Source organism: Dermochelys coriacea, chromosome 16 (genome assembly GCF_009764565.3).
Source record: "Dermochelys coriacea isolate rDerCor1 chromosome 16, rDerCor1.pri.v4, whole genome shotgun sequence".
NCBI classification, from domain to species: Eukaryota; Metazoa; Chordata; order Testudines; family Dermochelyidae; genus Dermochelys; species Dermochelys coriacea.
This window is the reverse complement of record NC_050083.1, coordinates 12,325,303-12,346,577: the sequence shown is the minus strand read 5'-3', so window position 1 is coordinate 12,346,577 and position 21,275 is coordinate 12,325,303. Positions and strand designations below refer to the sequence as shown.

At 52.2% G+C, this 21,275-nt stretch overlaps 1 protein-coding gene across 5 annotated transcripts in view; it reads right to left on the bottom strand.

The window, feature by feature from the left end:
• ENG (endoglin) overlaps positions 1–20,113 on the bottom strand; it is a 63,933-nt gene extending 43,820 nt beyond the window's left edge. For 3 of the 5 annotated variants that reach the window (XM_043498946.1, XM_043498944.1, XM_043498945.1), the window contains exon 1: positions 19,969–20,113. In XM_043498946.1, coding sequence (XP_043354881.1) covers positions 19,969–20,098 — 130 coding nt within the window. In that variant the 5' untranslated portion in view covers positions 20,099–20,113. Of the gene's footprint in view, positions 1–451; positions 751–10,517; positions 10,960–19,968 lie in introns of those variants that run through there. The other 2 variants (XM_038374866.2, XM_038374867.2) reach the window with 2 other exon arrangements.
• Between the last annotated feature and the right edge of the window lie 1,162 nt (positions 20,114–21,275).

The following is a 21,275-nucleotide window of genomic DNA, read 5'->3' as shown; positions in this document are numbered from 1 at the left end:
CTTTAGACTCGGACACCTAGTCCTGAGTCCCTTTATGCTCTGTTCCCCTTTGGACAGTTTGCTTCATGAGCATCAGAACTAGGAAAAATCCTAGGGAAATCCATGCACGAGCACAGGCACACGCTTTCAAATGACAGCTTACGTGCTGCCGAAACTGGTGGCTTCGCCCCCGCCGCCCCGCAACACCACACCGCACCCACGCGTCGAGGAAATCTTCCTCTGGTAAAGATTTTTCAAGCCCGGCTAATGAGCTGGGCCGGCGTCAAAGCCCAGTTTCCTGCACCCAGCCTGCAGAAGATGTGACTGCAGCTGGGGACTCATGCAGAGTGACAGCTGAAAAGATGGGGGTGGGGAGAAGAGAAGTCAAACAAGGAGAAGGCAAATTGCAAAGCCGCCCTTGCACTAGGGTCACAGACCAGGCCTCGTCCAGGACGCTGCGTCCACTACCCACCTATTGTCCTGCACTTCCTCAACACACCAACTAGACCAGCCATGCAGTCAGCAGCATCAGGAGGAAGATAAACAGAGGCTTATCTGGGTTCCACAGGCAGCCCACTCTTCCCTTCCAGCCCTACCCCAAGCAGCCAGCTGAGGGTAATTCAGCCAGGACTAGACACCGGACTCCTGCGGCTGCTCAGAACACTGCAGACTGGCCCGATCTGTGTAGAGCCTCACGGCCCCGAGTCCGCCTCCCACTGAGGGACTAGCACACAAAGGGGACCGATTAGATCTCCGCGGCCCCCGGGAGCTGCTCGGAGACTGTTTCCAAGGAGAACAGCACCGATCACTTATGGCGCAGGGAGATTACCCAGCCGTCTGGCCTGGCTGTGAAGCCGCCCATCTACAGAGTGAGAGTTGGGCCATGCCGGCTGGGAGGAGCCAGCCGCCCAGCGGCCTAGGCTGGCACAGCCAGCAGGGCAGACCTTTCACCTGGCGAGGCAGGAAAAGACAGGCCAAGGCTTCCCTCTGCCCCATCAGCTCTGAGCCCCCACTCATCAAAACATTGCCCAGCACACAAACCAGTCCATCAAATCCCCCATGTTGCTCAGCGCCCCCACCCCCATTGCTACATCACGCCACACGCCTGTGCCCAGCAACTCATTAGCATTAACTGGCACCGTCCAGTGAAACACCTTCCCCCTACAATCCATCAGACCCTCCCTTCGGCGCCAACAGGGCACCCCCACCCCACTCCCTGCCCCCTTCCGTTCCATATATCACCCAACCCCCACTTGTGCTCCATACCCCTGTTATATGCTATCAGAGACCCCCATCACCTAATGCCCTCACACATCAAACACCCCTCTCTCACCTAACCCTCCTTCTGCTCCCTTGGGCTGTGTACATGTCCCCAGTTCATAGCACTGTCTCTGCCCTGGCCAACACCTCCTCCTTGCTGTGCTCCAGCCCCTTTATCAAGGGGCCTTCAGCACAGTGTTCTGGACGCGGGACTCCTTCCCTGCCCCCAGATCATAGGGGGCCAGGAGTCCACCATTCTCTCCACTGTCCCACCCTCTCTTGGGATGCAGATGCTGAGCCGAGAAGGGAAAACCTCATCTCTTATAGGCGCTGCCAGGACAGGATTCATCATCCCACAAGCAAGGCGTAAGGGCCTCTCCCTGCAGAGGGCTCAGGGCTGGCAGTGTTACACTCAGGCTCGGCAGCTCCCCATGCCCGTTCCGCATAAACACGGCTGGCTCCTCACCTCCCTGCCAGGCCCCACTGGTATTCCGTCAGGGGGGAAAGCAGCCTGGCTCCAGCATTATGTAATGATCAGATAACATCGCTCAGCTGGGCCCAGCCTGCAGGGCCCGGGGGCATCAGATAAGAGAGCCTTTATTTTTGTACAAAAAAATCTTGTTCAAACTCCTTCCCTCCCATCCCCCCCGCCCATCCCAGCGCAGAGGAGACCAGGGAGCTGGGAAGGCCCTGAGCGTCACCCTGTCTGCCCAGAGCAAGGGCCTGGAGGGGGTGGGGTGGGGGAAGTCCTGTTTTCTACAAGCAGATCAAGGAGACGCTAACCAAACAAGTGCAGAACAATGGCATAGACCCTGGGGTGCAGTGGCATGGAGGAAAGCATATGTATAGGAGGGGGTGGGAAAGAATTCCCATACAGATACAGTGTAAGACCCTCAGTCCAGGGAGAACTGAATAGATCCAGGGATTGATAATGAGATTTGGAGCCTTTCACCTCTAGGTTGATGGTTTTGAGTGAGGACTAACTGTCATGGCCAAGAAAAGCATCTTGGCTTGGCACATATGGAACGAGCTGGTGGGTCTCAATCCAGAAGCCCTGGCACAAGACCCCTCATGTCACAAAACCCAACACCCCTGTTGGTTCTAACCAGCCCCTTGTTGGCTGTTTCAGCAGAGAGGGTACCAGCTCACCATTACAGGGCAGTGCCTGACAGGGGGCGGAGATGAGGGAGTAGGCTTCTCTGCTACTGCCATGGCAGGAACCTTTCCTGGGGATGAGCCCAGAGCATCAGCCTCTAGGGCTTTCAGCAGCACTAAATCATTTAAAAACCGAATACGCACACAGAGCCCTGGCGCCACTCACTCAGACCTAGTGCGAATCACACCTGGGCTGGGCTGGTACGCCAGACACTGGGGAAGATTCTGGAGTTGTTGCTATTTCTGGTCTTTTAAGGGTTGGGAACTTTACCAGTTTGCTCAGTGGGATCACTGGGAATCCATTTGCATTTATTATTTACTTGTTTCTGAATCAGGCGCTTTCCCTTCCATGCCTTGGGCACTGTCCTCACCTGTTCAGCCCAACAGGTGGATTTTGTAAGGCTAAACCTAATGCCGGGAGACCTGATCCTGGGAGGATATACAGGTTTGTCAATTCTGCAGTGACACTAACAGCTGCTGTAATCGATTCTCATTTACAGGCTGAGAAAAACACAGCGAGTGAATGACTGGTGAAAAGCCAACAGGATTCAGAACTCTTAGCTTTAATAACTGATGGGGCTGTTAGTAACTCAGGGAAGACATTCACTTAAAGTGTTTTTACACTGACTGTGTCAGCACTTAGCACCCTTCACTCCCCATGATTTAGTTAGCCAGAGTCGCTTGGGTCCTTCTGCTTTTCAGAGCTGATTTGTTACCGCTCCGTCTTCCTGGACTGGCTGAGGAGCTGACGTGAACTCATTCGAGGTCATGCAGTGGCTCTGTGGGTTTAGAATGAGAATCCAGGGCTCTTTGTGGTGACCAATGGACCACACAGATCTACCTGCCATCTCTGCCAGTAGGAAATTCCACTGGGGACGTGACATCTGAAAGCTTCAAGGAGCAGGTATTCAGCAGCAAGCTGGGATAGCCAGCTCCAGGACAGACCCCCATGAAATCTGCAGCTCAGGCTGTGTGCTAACGCATCAACCCAGGAAGATATTTTACTAAGTTAACTAACCGCAGCCACTGCATGCTGCAGTGATGGAAATCCACAGGTCAATGGAGTAGGTTAGAGCTGTCTCGGACCATTTCCATCTCCCGTCTTCGCTAGAGAAACTATTCCCCCTAGAAAGAAAAGGAGTACTTGTGGCACCTTAGAGACTAACAAATTTATTTGAGCATAAGCTTTCGTGAGCTGTAGCTTAGTCTCTAAGGTGCCACAAGTACTCCTTTTCTTTTTGCAAATACAGACTAACACGGCTGCTACTCTGAAACCTATTCCCCCTAGGTGAGGGGAAATTGATTTCCCAATCAGCCTGTTTCTGGGACTAAGCAAAGGAAATAACCTCTTTTCTTTTTGAGCCTTTCTACATCATTTCTGCTTGTCTGTTCCACCCTCTACACAATAACTGGGAGATCGCTGAGGTGCCTCGGGGTCATGGAGCCTCTTTACGGGCCTGGGATTTAAGGGAGACAATGCAGATTTTTGCCCCTGGAAATCCAGTGCTAGCTCAGAACTACAACATGGATGATCACTGTCTCATAGACACCTCTCTCCTGGTCCCGCGTGTGAGGGAAGTGAGGCAGGATCTGCTGCCAAGCCTTTGTCCCATTGCTATGAACGGGATTCTGGTGATTCACTGTGGCTCATGCTGTCCAGGCTCCTAGCCCTGTGTTGTCACTGTCAAGTATAGCAGAGCCTTTCCCTGACCTCTTCTACACAGCCTGCAGGATGACATGAGGGCAGCGTAATCTGCCCCAGCTGCCACGCCGGGCAGAGCCAGGTAAATCCAGGCATATGAGGACCCTTAGGACAAACGCCCAATTCCACTAAAAGCAGCACAAACGTTACCCAGCTCGCTTTTTGATGTCACTGCTGCTGATGGATACAGTAATAGCTCGATGAGCTCAGCACACCGGGACACAATCATATGATTCAGATCCTTTCTGTGAGCTGGAAAACAATGCCAGTAAATGGCCAGCAACACAATGGGATGCCAATTCAAAGCAGAGTGTGCAGACAGTGGTGGGTGTGATGCGCACATAGGACGGGTGAAGGCGGGGTGGGGTTTAGGAAAGGGAGGTCTGGCTGAAAGGGGAGGCAGCTGACTGGCGTGGCCATGGTGAAGGGACTCAGGCGTTGGATCCTGATCATCCATTCACATAGAGCCTTTCACTCCATAGCACTTTACCAGCTCATAAACAAACGATACACGGCTCACTCCAACAGTCTCTGAAACACAGCCCCTTCTGGGGTGGGACATGGCAGCTGCTTCACAGCAGATATCAGCGCTCGACTGCAGTTTAGGACACAAAGCGAAAAATGCCTTTTTCAATGGAAAACGCAGCTGGACTGTTAGGAAGGCAGAACATTAAAACCCACCCTGGAATTCAATCTGGGAAGTGATGTGATCAGCAAGGGGTGTCAGGGGCTACAGGTACCTGAGTGCTGTCTCCTAGTGCTTCTCAAGCTATCTGATGTGGGGGGCCTGCAATTTTTTTTCCCAATGTGCGCACAGACCGGCAGCCGATGGCTCGCGGATCGGCACTGGTCCACGGACCACCACTTTGAGTAGCACTGTCCTAGGACACAATTGTGGTGCTGGCCAAGGGAAGAGTGACACCTGCTGCACCACTGACACCCACAGGGGAGCTCTGACCTGTCTCTCCGCTAAGCACTCACGCAGTCCAACACTGCTGAGCTCGGGCCAGAGGGCGGGAGTACAGCACAAGGGGCTACAGAGACGGCTAGATGGCAGCTGGGGAGCATAGCTTTTTCCCCACTTGTTTGGGCGACTTTTGAGTTTTTTGATAACTAGGGCTTTTCACATGTTTTTTCTACTTTGGAAGTGAAAACCAGAGTAAGGGATAGGGAATCACGGGGCGGGCGGGGGAGAGACAGATTTTCATTTTGCAGCTCTACTTAGTGTCACTGGTTCAGGGGGTAACTGTGCCTGTAACCCCCGCCACGGTCCCTCGAGGGCACCCACTTAAGGTTTCTGGCTCCCAGCCATCACCTCTCTTGGGCACAACTCCGGGCCTTGCACTGTGATGTCCCAGCAAGCCAGGCTGCCGAAAGACGAGTGCCTGCACTTTGCTTTCTGTCCGAGGGTTCTGACCAGCACCTTGCCTGCAGTTACAAGTTACCACTCAGCTCTTTCTGAGCCAGCCCATCACCTTTATTCTTAAGGTAAAAGTAGTACAGAGAAAACGTGTAAAAAAAACAAAGTTCCTATATATCTGCTAACAGCTGACATGAGGTCACCCGCAGCCTTAAGGGGACCTAACAAGCCAAAGTCTTTCCCACTCTTCTGCAAGGGTTGGGGCCCTTGGACAGAAGGTCCGGTCCGTTTGCTGAATCAGAAAGACGAACTGAGCCTGTGCGAACCCAGCTCTTTGTCCAACTGGCCTTGCTTTGTGGGATGGTGTCTGGAATCAGTCTCTGCTCTCTGGAGATGTTATAACCTGCGTGATTTGCCGTCGTCATCTCCCACGGTTTGTGGTTCCTGGAGAAGCTGGGGGAACCCCCCCCCCCATGGGAGTTCAGTAAAATCCTTAGCTCACGGTGATACACAAACTTAATATAATACAGGCCCCAAAGATTTTGCACAAGATGGCACCACCTGTCACACGGCGCCTGTCAGCTCCTACCCAGTTTGTATATGATAAGGGCAGGAGAGGACATTGGATCATCCAGTGTGACCCCCCCCACCCCACCCAACGTAAGCAGGGAATGCTCAGCTGGTCTCCTTCCTGGGCTGTGGCTGGGCAGTGCCTCACGTAGCAATGCCCAACTCACCTCTACCTGCATACAGCGAAAGAGCTTCTCATCCCCCGGTGATTCTGTCACTCAGAGGGGTTGGTGTCAGACTCCTTATGCTTTCCGGGAGCAACGGGAAACAGACACTGGCCTGCGGCTAATCCAAGAGCAGACACTGAGCCCGCGTGCCCATCCCCACCTGTCATTCAGCACAGGCCCAAAGGAGGCCCACAGGGAGGACAGCAGCTGCCGTGTGGAACATCAATGGTAGCGTGAAAGGGACGATCCTCAGGATGCCACCAAAGAGGATGAGGACCCTCTGGGATTTTACTGAAGACATCATGAGCCAAATTCCCCCCGGGTGTAAGCCCAGAGAAGGCATAGGGTTCCACCAGGGATAGACTTGGCCCAATGAGGCTGTCTAGCCACAGTCCAGTCCCATTTGAACCAGATTATCCAGCCACATGGGAGTTCTCCATGAGAAGTCACTTTAACTAGATCCCCTCGCACTGTTGAGTTTAGTGCCATGATAGGCACAGTCCTTCCCCACCTGCAGGGCTCACACAAGCTCTCGGGATGCACCTTCCCTTAGTGACTCATGATCACAGGCGCAGCTTCTCCCATTTTCTGGGAGCTGCCCTGTCGCCATACTTCCATGATTGCTGTTCTGCAGATGAGTGTGCGCCCCTGGTTCTGAGCTTCCACACTGCTCTCCCAGCCCCCCTCATTACAGTGCTGCCAAAGCTCATGGTTTTATCACAAGTCCTGGGATATTTGGTTGGGCTTCTTAAAGCTCCAGCTTCTGGAGTCATGTGATTAGGTGAAAATCTCAGCTGTAATTTTTTAAAAGGTTGGTTGCACAGAAAAGCTTGAAAATGTGACTCAAATGCAGCCCGAAAGCTCAGAAACAAAAAGCAAATCCCCCTGCCCAAGACATTTACACATTGTCTAATAGCTTGTGATTTTTAAGCCACTCTGATGCTTGTTGGGTCTTGATGCATGATTTCTGAATGCAAAAGTGGGTTAAGCTGAATCAGGGAAATTCCACCCTCATCCCTAGCCCCTGCTGAGTGGGAATCTTGCAGTTCGCCCAGTGGTGATCTCTCCTGAGCTGAGCAAACTGCAGAAGATCCCCCTGAAAATGCTTCTTTGCCTGCCAGCCCCTCTGGTTCTGTGGGCCAGGGCCCTGGGGCTTACACATTTAAAAACCATCTGTACCCACTGTTAGCCAACACAAGCCTGTATTCACACCCTACACACCACTGGAATAGTCTTTGTACAAAATATGCCTTGGGAGGTATCATTCGAAAACTAGTAACTCACTGGTCAATAATATCAACAACATACATAGCAACCTTATGTGTAAAGTTCTGACATCCCCCTGTGTGATATTCAAGGCACATGTTCAAACCTGCATAGCCCTGACTAGGTGGAACTGGTCAAGCAGGCCTGGCTTAAACAAAGGGATGTGTGTTTACCTCAGTTTACATATAAGCTGTAAACAGAGTCTTCAGACAGTGAGAGAGGGGAGAAAGACCACAGAGAAAATCTGCATTTCAGAAAAGAAACAGCGTAACACCTCTTTCCTCCACCAGATGCCCTGTCTCCTTGCTCCCAGCTGGAAAGAACTTTAACGAGGGGGCATACTCAGGAAAATGCTTTTCAAAGGGTGACAGGACTACAAAAGCAAGAGGCAAAACACCTCCGGGTCTCCCTCCCTGCCCACCTCTCTCTAAGACAAGAGACATTGGGCTTTGGGAGCAGATCCTGACCTGAGAGTTCGGTCAACAATACTACTGGAAAGCTGTCGTAAGAATTTCAACTTGAACCACGTCTAGTTTGTTACGTTTAGTACTTGGAAGCATTTTGATCTTTATTTCTCTTGTATGCGTTTCTGACTTTAATGCCTTATACTTGCACTCACTTAACACCTAGCTCCTTGTACTTCAGTAAACTTGTCTGACTCGCTAATCAAACCTAATCCAGTGTTGTGACCTGCATGGGTAACTCCACTGAAGGCAGCAAGCTGTCGTGTACTGATTTCCTTAGAGGGGCAAGGGACCTAATACATCTGGACTGTCTGAGAGGGGGCTAGACAGTGAAGAACACACGCCTTGGGGAGACAATTCGGGACTGGGCGTGTGTTGGGGTCACCCCACAGGCAGTACTCAAGGCTGCTGGAAGCCAGAGTGTGGCTGATGTGCCACTGACAGGCTGTTGGGGTCACAGCTGCTGGACCAGGGCTGTGGCTCTACACAGATACTCAGGACGTCAGGAGCCCAGGTTGGGAACTACAGCAACAAAGTACTGTGAGGCACCCCAGGTTGCAGGGTAGGGGTGACACAGCCCCTCACTGGTCTGGATTGCATCCTGGAATGTCATGACCATGTTATCTCCACACCCACGATCCCCCTGGAAACCTGATCTTGGTTTAGAACCGATCTCCACGACCAAGCCTGCCGTGTTGTGGGACTGGGGTATAGTACAGTGCTGGTCTGGCTGTGTGCACAAGATCACAGAGTGTTATAAACCAGCATGGAATCAATGATGATTTTCACAGCCTGTCCCTACTACAAAGCTACCCTGCGCCTTACTAGATATCCAGGTAGTCCGACCCTTCAGCAAAGCCACAGCTCCATCTCTGCTATCTGCTCTTCCGGTCTCATTCTCCAAGGCAGCTAACAACTCGTGCTCTCTCGCTGTAATTCATTTAGTTTCTTTGGTGTGTATTTCTGTTCATTCACTCACATTTGTCCCTTTCAAATCCTTACTCATCCTGAATTGTACTTTCCCCTCCTACTGTTGCTCTACTCTTTGGCCTCGACACTTGCAAGATTTTATGAGGGTGAATAAACTCAGCTAGGGGATTTCCCAAGCATCTCACTTCTCCAGAGGAGGTTACTGTAGAGAGAGGATTTATCCCAATCCACGGAATTTGGCCAAATTCCCAATTTCTTTACAGTCTCAGTTTTCAAAGGCTCGTACGTTATTTTCATTTCCCCTTTTCCCTCTCCCCTCTTTGCACTGCCTGGAACCTTTACAATCCAAAGCGAGACAAACAAGCTGGGGTTTGCACTTTTCTAACATTTGTTTCGAGTTTTCTCTTTGCTATTCCCAGCAACGGTTCAAGCAATTTCCTCCTCTCAACATTCTGGCTGCAGCCGCAGGAGTTTGATTTGACTGAGTAATCAAAAGCTGTTTTACACCAAACACAACGGGCCAGATCAGCCTCCCTCCCAAGCCATCCCTTTGGGGCATGCGCTGATTCATGCCAGCTGAGGATCCGGCCTCCTGCGTCTCCCAGCACTAAACACCCATATCAATCACCCCCAGCCCAACACTGGAATAGGAGAGGGGCAGTAAGCAGCACAGCGGTTTGTTGCCTTGCATAGCCCAGGAGCCCCCGAACAGCCATTCAACTGGCCTTGCACAGCGTTTGTCTGGTCCTATACTGTGTCCTAGAACTGAGATTTATCTGGTGGGTCTCTGGGAAGCCTCAAACCACCCCCCGTCCCAGGCCCAGGGGACAGGGTTTCCTTCCCTCCTTTAGCGATTTTTTCTGTAATTTGCTTTCGTACTTGCTAACTATGGGCCCGATCCAACTTCCATGGACATCGAGAGATGGGCTTTCATTGATTTCAGTGGGTTTTGGATGAGGCCCAGGGAGTCCGGTTTTGAGCTGCAGATTGCCCTTGGCTCCCACTAAAGCCAATGGCGCCGAGGGCACTACTGGAAGCACTCAGCACTTTGCAGGATCTGGCTCTAACAGCAGCAGGCTATAGACCTCAGGCTGCAGTCTCGGGCCCTGTGTGCACGCGCCCGCCCGCCGGGATATTTCACAAATAAGTCACTCTCCACTCGGCCACAGGGGGCGCAGTGCGGAAAGCGCAGGCCTAGGGATAGCAGAGAAAGTGCTGGTTGAGCTTTCCTGGGCTGACCAAGGGAGTGACTGGCTGAGATGGAGCTGACCGGAGAGCTGGGTAAGAGTCAGCCAGCGATGTGGGGTCCCCGGTTGCGTGGAAAAGTGAAAGCAAAGCTGGGTTTCGCTCTCACCATCGGCTTTTCACAGTGCCTGCGAGGGGCAATGGAGACGCTTGTGGAGTGCAAGTTCCCAGTGCAAGAGTGTTCGCTGGGGACAGGGTGGCGCATGGCCTGGGGTCTAGCCCACCAGTGCATGTGAAAGTGCAGCATGAAAAATGGGGCACTTGGCTCAGCTGGATTCCGGTCTAGTGTAAAGATCCAGCTGCGAGAAGGATGGGGCTAAGGCAGAGCAGGAGAATACAGAATTAAACCAACCTGATCAGCCAACCACCCCGCACCCAGAGCCGCCCACCCAGAGCGTAGGCAAGGAGGAGTCACTCACTTGTGCGTATCGGTGTGCCAGAGAGCAGCAGCACTGCTAGGAACAGCCCAGCCTCCATGGGGTGGGAATGCCGACTCCCTGCTCTGCCTCTCTTCTCAGCCTCCCGGCACTTCTTAGCCTGTGTCCAGAGGCAGGGGTCTCGCACCAGGAACCCCCGATGGGCTGCACTGTTTCGCTACAGGACCGCAGAGAAAAAGACGGAGGGAGGGGAAGCGTCTCCACTCCAGCCTTGGGGAGTTTCAGAGCTCTTGGCGATGCAGAAGTGGAGGCAGCAGCAGAACCGGAGCTGGTCGTCGAGGGCTGGCAAGGCGGCTGCCACTTGCTGTGCCCGGGCTGCTCTGCAGAGTGGATGTGCTGTGTGGGACTCACAGTGCCTGAATGGGCAGCACTGACTCAATCCAGCCCTGATGACGCGGTGCGGCAGGAAACTAACTCCCTTTAGAGGAGGGTCTGCCAAGCGATCTCCTGCCAAATGAAGAGAGGAAATGCCGTTTTCAGAGGCCTGGAGCCTCTGCTGGAGGTCATGCTCTGACAGCACGAAGGGAGCTGTGGCTCACGACTGAAGGAGAGCAAGGGAGGGCGCCCTGCACTTTCGGTTCTCTCTGCAAGGAGGAGTGCAGCCGAGAAGGGGTTCCCAGCACATCTGGAGCTTCTGAAAGTGGCTCCGCTTCCTGGCCTCCGTGTGGGTCTGCATTTCCTTTTCTCCTGCCCTCAGCCAATCTGGTAACTGATACTATCCCCTGGTATGGCTTCATCCCGAGGAACAACTGGACGGGCCACACCGGGGAGTGATTTCTGGCTTCCCAGGCAAATTCTGCATGGAGACAGAGAGTTGGGTTTGTGAAAGTGCCTCAGTGCGGCTGCAGTATGTGTGTGGACACCTCCCTGTTCTCAAGTCCCAGCCACTGAATCCTTCCTTTAGGATTCCCGAGAAGGAGTGTGGTCTAATGGTTAGTACCTAGTCCTAGGATTCTATTCCCAGATGTGCCATTGACCTGCTGGGTAACCCTGGGCAAGTCACGTCACTGCTCTGTGCCTCGGTTTCCCCTGTCAAATGGGGCTGCTAATCTCTTCCCGCCTCTGAGGGGTGGTGAATCAAGAGTGCTTTGGATGGAAGGGGACAGAGACGGACAAAGCATCTTTCTGCGGGGGCTCCCAGCATCATTTCAGGGGGTACGATGGGAGTTTGATGGGCTGTCTGAGGCCAAACGGGGAGTTCACATGCCGAAGCTCAACAACATGGGGCCCAGTGTCTATGCGCTGGAGAACATAGACACTGCAGCCTCTCCAAGGGCATTCTCAGAGCCTGGCTAGCACAAGGACCTACGAGGGGGAGAGGAAACTTTTCAGGCAAAGCAGTACCAGCACTAGAAGAAACTTTTCTCTAGGTTAGCAGCAGACCCTCCCCCCCGCCCCCCCCCACAACACAGCCTGACAGGATTATGTGTTCTCACTGGCGTACGGCCGATGGCACCACTCCATGTGTAGTGCTGAAGAAGTCAAAGGGCTGCTCCATGCTACAGTAGCAGCTGAGGCAGGGGACCCAGTTGCAATGTGGCTCCAATTGTAGTGCCGATGGGCTCTTACAATCACAGAATCAGAGAACATTAGGGTTGGAAGGGACCTCAGGAGGTATCTAGTCCAACCCCTGCTCAAAGCAGGACCAACCCCAACTAAATCATCCCAGCCAGGGCTTTGTCAAGCCGGGCCTTAAAAACCAATAAGGATGGAAATTCCACCACCTCCCTAGGTAACCCCTTCCAGTGCTTCACCACCCTCCTAGTGAAATAGTGTTTCCTAATATCCAACCTAAACCTCCCACACTGCAACTTAAGACCATTACTCCTTGTTCTGTCATCTGCCATCACTGTCCCTTAGCTGTGGTCTGTCCCTGGACATGGCCAAGGCTTTAGCCTGGCTAGGGAATACAGATGAGGTCCTAACTAGGCTATAGCATGGAACTGCCTTGCACCCCGCTCAGGGGACAAGCATGTTATTACAGGCCATAATTGATGCCCGGGCAGGATCTTTGTCCCACGATCATTTGTGAGAGCAAGAGTGACTTGTTAAAGGCTCACTAAAGACATTGCTAAAGAGCTATTGTTGATATAACAATGGGACTTCATGAACTCAGAAGCCAAGGTCCCATAGTAGCTGGGGGAAGGAATCTCCCTGTTTCTGGTGGGCTTCATTCCCCTATCAGGCCATCCCAGCAGATCCTTCAAAAAAGAAGTGTTTTTCCCCCCCAGCCATTAGAATGTACCAAAGGAGAAGAATATTTGTAATTGATCACTGGAAGGCTCTGGGTGAGCCCCAAGGATAGGTTCCCCAGGCTGGGAGGGGTTGACAAGGCAACGAATCCCATCCAAAGCAGAGAGTTTCACCCCCACCCCATTTGACCCTGGCCCCCAACTCCAGTAAGTCCCAGCATAAGCAGGCTAAAGGAACACATCTATGTGAAAGGGTGGCTAGCACCACGGAAGGGCTGAAGGGCTCACAACAGTGGAGCACCAGGGATGTCCTGGGTGAGAGAAGGAGGCTGGGACTTTGCCAGGTTGAGTCTTCACAGGGCAGGCGAGGGCTCTGTTTAGATCTCAGCTCGTGACATGCTGCTCTCGAGTGCGTGATCACCCCCTGCTGCGTCACTCTCCCACAGCCCTGCAGCAGCCTGTCAGCAACTCCTCTGCCCTTCTGGACCGCCGTCTCAGCTACGCCACATGCCCTCTTCCCCCGATGGGCCTGGAGACTTCTGTCGGCAGCTTTTCTGAGGCATTCCCGGCTCCCTCGCTGACTCACTGGCCATCCATCTCTAAGCGGGCAGGGGACATGGGGGCCCTTTTCCCAAGCAGGCATCCAGAGCCCACATTTGGCCCCTCACACCAGCTCAGAGACCTGGGCAGGCACCAGAGAGGTGAGCTGTAGAACTGGGATCTGGATTTCAAACACCCCAAGGAAACTGGAGGTGTGTTTGGCTCTGGGGAGGAGGGCCCACAGTTTCCAAAAATGATTTCGGATGCCCAATGGGAACGCCTGCAAAAGGGCATGACCCTCAGAGGACAGATGTTCAGTGCTTTTGGACCCTCAGGTCCCACTCAGGTGCCTCGTGCTGGGCTTCCAAAAGTCACCTGTCACTTTTGGAAATGTAGGCTGGGGTGTCCGGTTTGGTGTGTTTCTTGATTTCACTCCCCTAGATGCCAATTGAAGCATCCAAAGGTAGGATCTGACATCCCAGGCTTGGAAAGTGGCCGTGATACCTTGGGATAAACAGCTGGCCAGGGGATGAAAGGCCGGAGCATCAGCCGCTGTTTAATGGCACATAAAATATTTGTGTAACTTGTGGGAGAAGAACGGGTGTCTCCAGGACTCAAAAACCAGAGTGACTGGCTCGGACACAGGCCTGAAACCTAAGTGAGGAGCCAGCCAAAAAGCTAATAGATCTAAAAGAGGAATGGGCCCAGCTGGCGTATATCAATATAGAACTAATACAGCCAACAAGCTGCCCACGGAGAGCGAGACGGCAAAATACATGCCGGAGTTGGGATCCAATGGGTGGGAGGCGGCGATTCCCTCGGCCTCTTTTGATGCCCCTCCCCTCCGCTTGGAACACCATCCTCTTCCATCCAGACCCTCCCTTAAAACACAGTCCTTCTGCGGCGCCTGTCCACAAGGATTCCTCCAGCGGATGCCCGCACCGCTTCCAGTCGGGCCCTACATCTGGCGCGTTATGTGTCTGGTTTAGACTCGGAGCGTGACTCTCTCCACACAGCACAGCCCTGAGTGTGCTGACAGCCCTTTCTCAATAGACTCCTTCCCCAGTGGCTATTCACTTCGGGAGGATCAAAGACTCAACAGAGACACACACGGAACAGTGCAGCTCCTAGACGCAGCTGCATTCCCCCCCGCTGCTGTCTTTGGCCTTGTCTAGATTAGATCGACAGATCGATTTGTCCTTCTGGTGTGTTTGTGTGTGGGAGGGAATGCCCTTGCCTGCACACACAAATTTGTTATGATCAGTTTTTCCTGGGAGAGTCCACAGCTCATGTTACCCTGATTACAGGTTGGGATGGACGTCAATCAGAGCAAGCTCCTTGATTGTAGAATAGACAACAGGACAGAGCTGAATTCAGAAAGGGGGACACAGATCCCCATATGCCAGGGCCTGGCTGATGGAACTGCCACACCGCACTCCGTGACCACCTTTTGTCTATCATTAACATCTTTATACGCTTCGATTCGGCTTTGGCTTTTCCAGCGGGTGATTCCTCCCCTGGAGATGCCGGTGAGCAGAGGGTGCTCTCCACCTTGCTGAGCTGGGCCTGTCCCTGAGAACTGTGATCCCAGTTGGGGATTCTGCTGAGAATTGGGGATTCTGCTGAGCCACATCAATTTCTAGAGCACCCATCAACCAGCACAACAGAGCTCAGGAAGCCGGACTGCAGAAGCTTCAGAGTATGTAGCTGTGGTGAAACTTACACTGGAGTGAGGAAACCCTTACGCTGTTCGCTGCCCTGCCATTTTTATGGCTGGGGACAATTTTTAATTTTTGCTTTTCTATTTATGTTTGCTGGTGGGAGCAGTCCAGCTCCCAGCTGCCTAGGAGAAGCTCCCTCTCCTGGGCCTGTCTGCGTGCATTTTCACTTCCATGGCCCTTTGTCACCATCTCTCTCCCCTGCCCATCTGAACAGCAGCCACTGGCTCGGCAGCCACAGACCTCTGCCCCATGTCAGAGCACAGTAACAAAGATCAACCTCTTCCTAGCACGCCTGTCTCATACTACCACTGTCCAATAGCTGGAGACTCTAGCCATCGATTGTACTTATATGGCCCTGTTACCACAGTAACAGAGCATTCCACAATCTTTAATGTTTTTATCCTCACAACACCTATATGGGGCAGGGCAGTGCTGGTATCCCCAGTTTACAGATGGGGAAACTGAGGCACAGTGTGACTAAGTGACTTGCCCAAGGTCACACAAGAAGTCCATAGGAGAGCAAGGAATTTATCACACATGTCCTGAGTCCCAGGCTAGCCCCCATACTGCTGAGCCACTCTTCCTCTCCTCTTATAAAGTTTTGCCCCCTGGAGACAGAAGAATCAGTTCTCCTCTCACACCACTTTTATTCCAGTTTACCTCTGACTATACTGGAGTTACTCTTGAGTTACTCACTGTATGAGAGTACAATTGTGTCCAGAACATATAGGTGTAAGCCTACCCCGCTCTGTTCCTTCCCCCGTTTGATGTGAAAGTCATTCTGGGCATTCACTTTCTTACTCACTATTGTACAGATGTGCTGATGACATTCGTAGAAGCGGACTCAGTTTTAATATGGTTTTAAATGGCAGTGTAGGTAGCAGTTGTGTGTCTCCACATGAAATTGTGCTTTCATATAAACAATTGGGGCTCTGCGGTATGAAGGTTTGAGAAAGGGAAAATGCCCCCAAATTTTCACTATACAAGCGATACAAAAATGGCATTGTGTCACCCCCAGGACACATCATATAGACACACACAGGACACACCACACTGAGTGACACAGCACACAAGTGTCTAGAGAGGATGATCCATTACACACAGACACGCGTCAATATGACATCCCATCATACACACAGTGCACTATACTAGCGTACATGCATAACAGTGCATCAGGCATTGGCAAGAGGAGCAAGTTGGCCTAGGCTCTGCGACTGGATGTCAAGACCCGGTTCTCCCTTGCCTTGCTCCTTGCACGGTCATTGACAACTGCCGAAAGCCTGGATAAAACACTGATTTGCAGAGTTCAAGGGAATCAGGCCCTCCCGTATCCCAGCCCCAGATTTCCAAGTGTAGTCAGATGTCCTCATGCGTCATTTGTGCGCTTTTCACTGAACGGTCTCACAGGGTTGTCCTGGTAAATCTCTGAATTTCAATGAGTTTGTACATTTTAACCATTTCTTCTAGATCTGGTCAATTCCAGGAACTCACTACCAATGGCACTTGTGTTTGCAGAGATCATTTCCAATAACAACGCCAAACTCATTTCTTTTCTTGTATCACACAGAGAACTTTAGAGCTAAAATTAAGGTTTTTTTCTTTTAAAAAAAATTACTAATGGAAATGGTTTCATTAAATCTCACTCTCAGTCCCCACCATGCACCCAATATGCTGAGCGATTTTGAAAATAACGAGGAGTCCAGTGGCCCCTTAAAGACTAACAGATTTACTTAAGCATAAACTTTTGTGGGTAAAAACCCCACTTCTTCAGATCACTCACGAAAGCTTATGGTTAAATAAATCTGTTAGTTTTTAAGAGGCCACCAGACTCCTTGCTGTTTTTGTGGATACAGACTAATACGGCTCCCCCTCTGATACTTGTCACCATGCAAGGCACTAATTTTGAAAATGTGATCTTTAGCGTTTTCCATGGGGTCCATTCCCGGCAAAGAAAAAACGAGTTTATTTGTTTAAATAAAATCAAAGTGGGCTGAGACGTTTCTATGAAGAAGATCCAAAGCTAGGATAGTTCATGCTAACAGAACAGTTTGGAAGGGATATAAACCAAATGCCAACTATTAGGGATTAGGAGGAGATCTTCCCGGAGTCAGATTATCCCACATCTGCCTGCTGCACAGTTTCCTGCATCTTCCTCCAATACACCTGGCGCTGGGCACTGCCAGAGACAGGTTGCTGGACGAGATGGAGCCAGACTGGTAACCCCAGTATTCCTGATTCCCCGGCTATGTTACTAGGTGACACGTGCACCCAGTGTTAAGTGTGTTACCTGTTCCCCTCCGTGCCTGCTCCACGGGGGATAGCTGCCCGCTGTGCTTTTGGATGAAGTGCTAGAGAGCCCAACCGTAGCACAGGTGGGCACTTGCCTCCAACCCAGGGTCCATTGTTTTCAACCTGGAACTATCCCTCAAGTCTACCTTGAGAGAAACCAGAGGGCTGTCTCCTGTGAGAGCACACTGCCGCCCCCTGGACAGCTCCGGAAAAGCAGCGGCAACGGGCACCGCTACAAAGCCTTTGGTAAAACCCTTGTTTAAAGCCAGGTACAGTAGCAGGGAGTGGGTGGAGATTTACAAAGACAAAGGAGTAAACCTCTCTGCATGCCGCGCGAGGGGAACACATACCTGTCTTCTGGCAGCTGGGGACACTCCAGTCAGTTCTCACAAACCATTCTCAGGGGGTTGCCTGGGTAAAACTCCTGATTAGGCCTTGACAGAGCCACTTGTTTAGCAAACATTTCCTGCTCTGACCTGAGCATGACTCCGACTCTGCCACAGACCAGGAGGCCTTGGGCACGTCCTTGCACTTCTCTGGGCCTCAGTTTCTCCAGCTGTACAATGGGGACATTACCTGTCTCACATGGGTCTGGGAGATGTGGCTCTAGAAAGTTGTGAATGGATGCGGTGCTATGTGAGTGCAGAAGCACTTACCCCAGCTTTGCTGCTCCAGGGCTTATTTGGGGGAAGTGCGGGAGGAGGCGGTCTGGGTGTTTCCGAACATCGGACCCAGCTGGAGTTTGCAAAAGGAGCAATAGGTAGACTTACCAACATGGGCAATGGAGGAGGGGCAAGCAGAGTCAGGGAGGGCCCATGGACCTGGTGCTGGAGGACAGTAGAAGGCTTGAGTCAAGGGGGAAAGAAATCGATGGGAGTTAGGCACCAAGGTGATTTAATGGGAGTTAGGCACCTAGGCACTTTGAAAATCCCACAAGGTCCCTATCTGTTTAGGTGCCTGAATATTTTTAAAAGTCTGGCCCGAAGAGAAGAGAAGAGAAGAGAAGAGAAGAGAAGAGAAGAGAAGAGAAGAGAAGAGAAGAGAGTGCTCTGCATCTCAGGCAGCTCCCCCTGTGCACAGGGAATGCTGGGGGCAGGAGCTGTACGACCTTGGTACTAAGGGTTAGGGTTAGGGTTAGGGTTAGGGTTGGGTCAGTGCTTCTCTGACTAGGGAACACTGAGTCCTCCCTTCCGGGTTCTCTGAGCACCCCAGCGGCAGGTAAAGCCAATGAGAGCTGTGTTCACTCCCCAGCCTTGGCAATAATTAAGCCTTAAGTGTTTGTGTTCAGTGGACAGAGCCTTGGTCCTTTCCCCTCTCCAGCCCAACGCTGGAGCTCTCGCTGACTTCTCAATATGCAGAGGCCCCATATCAACAATTTCCTGGATACATTTTGCTTTTGTTTTCCAGCAACTCTCTAGGCACTGCAGTTCCCGACTGCGATATTGTTTGGGCTTTTCAGAGTCTTCTCCTTCCTCCTCACTCCGCTCTGCTGCCAGGTTAGGGGAAGGACAAACAACCCCAGCCAGGGACGGATGGAGAGTTCATTGAAAGAAATAAAAGGGCGTCTCCTCTTTCAGGCTGCCTCTGGCTCCTAGCTCAGTCCAGCCGCCAGGGAGAGAACCCAGCCTCCTTCCCCTGGGCCAGGGGGTTAACACTTTCAGTGCCAGCTCCTGCAAGGTATCACCCGCCCCATCTACAGGAACAGTCAGCACTTCACAAACATGAATTGATTAGGCCCACAGCCTTCCATGAGGTAGGTCAGCATTATCCCCATTTTACACATTGGGGAAACTGAGGCACAGGACAGTGAAGTGGTCCAAGGCCACAAAGGGCACCAGTACCTGAACCAGGACTAGAATTCAGGATTTCCTGGTTCCCTGTTCCATGCTCAGATCATTAGGCCATGCTGCCATGGGAAGAAGAGGGTGGAGCTCAGGGGTGGGAAAAGTAGCATAAAACCTCTTGGGCCTGGTTCTCTCCACACGAACACCTGCTATCTCTACTATGTAATGGGAAGGAGGGGAGGAGCAGGCCCTTGTCCAGTTAGACCTATGGACACATAGATGGCTGGTCCCCCAGGGCTCCTGCCCCATTGGTACCAGAATGTCATGCAACATCCTTCGAAAAGCCAAGGAGAGCTGCACACAAGTCTGCAGCAAGCCTCGGGTAGCTCACCTGTCACCTCTATCTCCCCCCAGACACTAGCCACTGGTCATGTGCTCATCCCCATGCTGCTAGCTGACTGCCCATCTGTACGTGGTCTGGGCACCAGCCCTGGTCACTCACCGGGTTGCTGGGGTTGGGTCCCAGCACTGGACCCGTGTGTGCATACAGTGTGAATCCAAGCAGAGTTCAGCCCTGGCTCTGCAGTTCAGGCAAATGCTTGGAGTGCAGATACTCTTCTTGCAGCCCCTTCTGAGAGCGGAGATCCCTCAGTGCAACTGCCTAGGCCTTGAGACTAGGGCTGCCTTTCCCAAACTCCTCAACTGTGTCAGCACACCCTTCCCCAGAGCTCCTGCCTGGGGGCATGCTGGCAAACACTTCACTGCTTCAGAGACATGGGCAGGTGAAGCACATAACACACTGGCTTTGCAAAAGAATTTCTTGTCCCAATTAGCCAGCAGGGGAGAGACACAAATCCAAGCAAAATACAAAGCACCTGCACGCAAAGCCCTGCCTCAGTTTCCTCACCACTTGAGTATTCTTTGGCCTTTGGCTTCCAGGTCCCCTCCTGTGGGCTGCACTTCTCCAGCTCATGGCTTCTCCTCCAAGCCTTGGCCTCTCTCTCTGACAGCTTTCCTTCAGCCTTGGCTGGTCCCATAATCAAATGTCCCCTCTGCCTCCAAAAGCCTGACCCTGTTGTTCCTCTCTCCTGCCCCAAGTTTCCTGTGTCTCTGTGACCCACCCAGGCCCCGTGTTTCTAAAGGGCTGTACGGACACATCTCTGTTCCCTCTTCCGGGGCAGTTCCATTCCTTTAGCCCCTAGCCCTCTGCAGAGAAGTTGAGAAAACTAGGTTTTTCTAGGCGGCAGTGACTCCTCTGCTCTGCCTGGGCAAGATCTAGCCAGGTGCTGATAGTCATTAATAACCAACCAGTTCAAAAACAGACACCCAGCGCCACCCTCTGCCCCTTAGCATGAGGAGTGTGAGGGGACAATACAGTCGTTGACAGCCCTAACAGTTCATAAACTCAACTTCATAAATTATACACTGGAAATTCTCCCAGTCATCACAATCCTCTGCTCCATTGGCCACCTAACACACACGCCCCCCCCAGCTGCTGCAGGAGGTGATGCCTTTGATGGAATGTACCCCCGACTGGACGGGCGACATCCTTCCTGACTGACATTCCAGACGCATGCTGTGTCCGACTGATGCTTCTCAACAGCAGCCAGACTGGGCTTATTTGCTTGTCGCGGACCCACCGATTGTTCCTATTTGTGACCCAGACTCCAAGCTCTTGTATAACATCTGAGCATGTTTTACCGCTCATTTCCTTCCTCATCACCATCTCAGCAACTTCTGTGCCTTCCAGACAGGCTCTTTTCTCCTGACCTTGGATCTGCCCGGGCCCTCGCTGGCTGATTGACTGCAACGTGATCTTCTCCTTTCTAGAAAGAGCCTGATCCAAAGCCCTTTGAAGTCAAAGGAAAGAGCTCTGCCTACTTCAGTGGCCATGGGATCCGGCTCACAAAGGCCTCCCACTGATTCTTGTCCTTAGGAGGGTGGAGAAGTTCATGACTGTTGCTTCTCTGACCATTTTGTGCACTGGCCCAGTGCATGCCTATTCAAGCCCACTGACCCTGGAGTAGCAGCCCATGAGCCGGGGGTACAGCAGTGCCAATGGGGCACAAAGCAGGACGAACTTGGCCCAGGTGCATTAGCTTGTCAACTAGGAGTCAAAACCACTTTCTGTCTTTTGGCCTTTCCAGTGACCCTGGCTGAAAACACAGAGGCCACCAGGACTTACCTTCAGTCAGCATCTCTCATACCACACAG